General features: G+C 53.9%; 1 protein-coding gene across 1 annotated transcript in view; it reads left to right on the top strand.

The window, feature by feature from the left end:
* The window catches only part of SART3 (spliceosome associated factor 3, U4/U6 recycling protein), a 26,898-nt gene that overhangs the window by 9,755 nt on the left and 15,634 nt on the right, over window positions 1–1,509 (top strand). The window contains exons 3-4 of the mRNA XM_045296682.1: window positions 266–285; window positions 635–763. Of these exons, the coding sequence (XP_045152617.1) occupies window positions 266–285; window positions 635–763 (149 nt within the window). The remainder of the gene's footprint in view (window positions 1–265; window positions 286–634; window positions 764–1,509) is intronic.

Raw genomic sequence — 1,509 nt, 5'->3', positions numbered from 1 at the left:
AGCCCAGCTGAGAGCTCGCCCTGTAAGACCTGGTTGGAGAGTGGGAGAAGTTCTCTGGCAGGGATAAGCAAAGCGACGCACCCTGCATTTCATGGGGAATTGTTACTGAGCAGGAGACCCACTGTGGAGCCTTCTCTCGAGCAGAGTGGGGCTGCCCCTTCAGTCCTCTCTGGGCTTGGATGTGGCTGGTTGATGTCACCTCACCTATGAGGCAGCATGGCATGAGTGGAGCGGGAGCTGGAAGCCCGGCCACCTGGCTTCACAGCTTGGCTCTGCCCTTAGCTAGTATAGACCAATGACTGCATCCCCGGGGCCTCCCACTGCCTCCTCTGCAAAGTGTGTCCTAATAGTATGTCCTTCCTGGAAGCTGAGGACCAGCAAGTTCAAGTGGGGCAAGTGTTGGGACCCAGGAACCACTGGCTTGGTGTTGTGGTGTGGGTGGGCTTGCCTGGGACAGTGTTTTGAAGCAGACTGGAGGCCGAGCGTGGCCCCAGTGAAGAGCTTGGGATTTGATCTGCAAGAGCCCTCCGGGTCTCAGATGTGGGGCGGAGCCTTGCACCTTCGGGTTCATCTGTGTTTGGGTTGCTGAAAACCCTGTGGCAAGACCCATGGGACCGGATCTGTCTTTCAATAGATATGGAGGCTACCTTTGCAGAGTACGAAGAATGGTCTGAAGACCCGATCCCAGAACCGGTCGTTCAGAGCTACCACAAGGCGCTGCAGCAGCTGGAGAAGTACAAGCCCTACGAGGAAGCCTTGGTGAGTGAGTGAGTGGCCAGCATCGCCCATGACAAATAGTTTTATTGACTATTAAGCGAGTGACTATTAAGCGACTATTAAGCGAGTGTGAATGTGTACATACACTTCGCACAGGGGTAATAACGATAATAACGATAGCACCTGTGCACCCACCACCTCAGTGAAGGAATAGAGCTCACCAGGCCTTCGGCGCTCCTCGGATATGGCTGCCTCTGGACTTTTGTGCGCTGTGTTTCTTTGTCGTTTGACAGCTCGGCTCGCTTCTCACTTTAGTGTTCCATTTGGCTCTTCAAACTTTCTTGCAGTGCCACGGTACTGCCACTTTGTGTTCCTGCACCGTGCCTGTGGGTTTGGGCCGGTGGTCAGTGTCGTCACGGTCTCTTGGTGTCACTGCTGTAACCTGGGACGCTGTGTGTACCACCATGGAGGTGTCCAGGCGGGTAGGGCCATATCAGCAGTAGTGTTCCTGGTGCTCTGGCTGATGTTGGCTGTTGACAGACTGTCCTTCCATCTCAGCTGTCTGATGTGTCTGACAGCGCTTCTCCTTATCGTCTCCATGCGCATTCCCTGTATTTATCAATGATGAATTTGAGCATCTTTGTTAGGCTTATTGACCACTGGGGATTTCCCCTCTGGTGAAGTGTGTCTTCAAGCCTCCAGCCTGTTTTTCTCTTGGATGGAGTGTCTCTCCTAACTGGCCGATGGAAGCTCGGGATGCAGATCCCCACCTGTAGTTGTTGTTCAGACACC

This window comes from Echinops telfairi, unplaced genomic scaffold (genome assembly GCF_000313985.2).
Source record: "Echinops telfairi isolate 266 unplaced genomic scaffold, ASM31398v2 ScPeMD7_7412;HRSCAF=8450, whole genome shotgun sequence".
NCBI classification, from domain to species: domain Eukaryota; kingdom Metazoa; phylum Chordata; class Mammalia; order Afrosoricida; family Tenrecidae; genus Echinops; species Echinops telfairi.
Note: the sequence above shows the minus strand (reverse complement) of the source record. Positions and strands in the feature narration are given on the sequence as shown.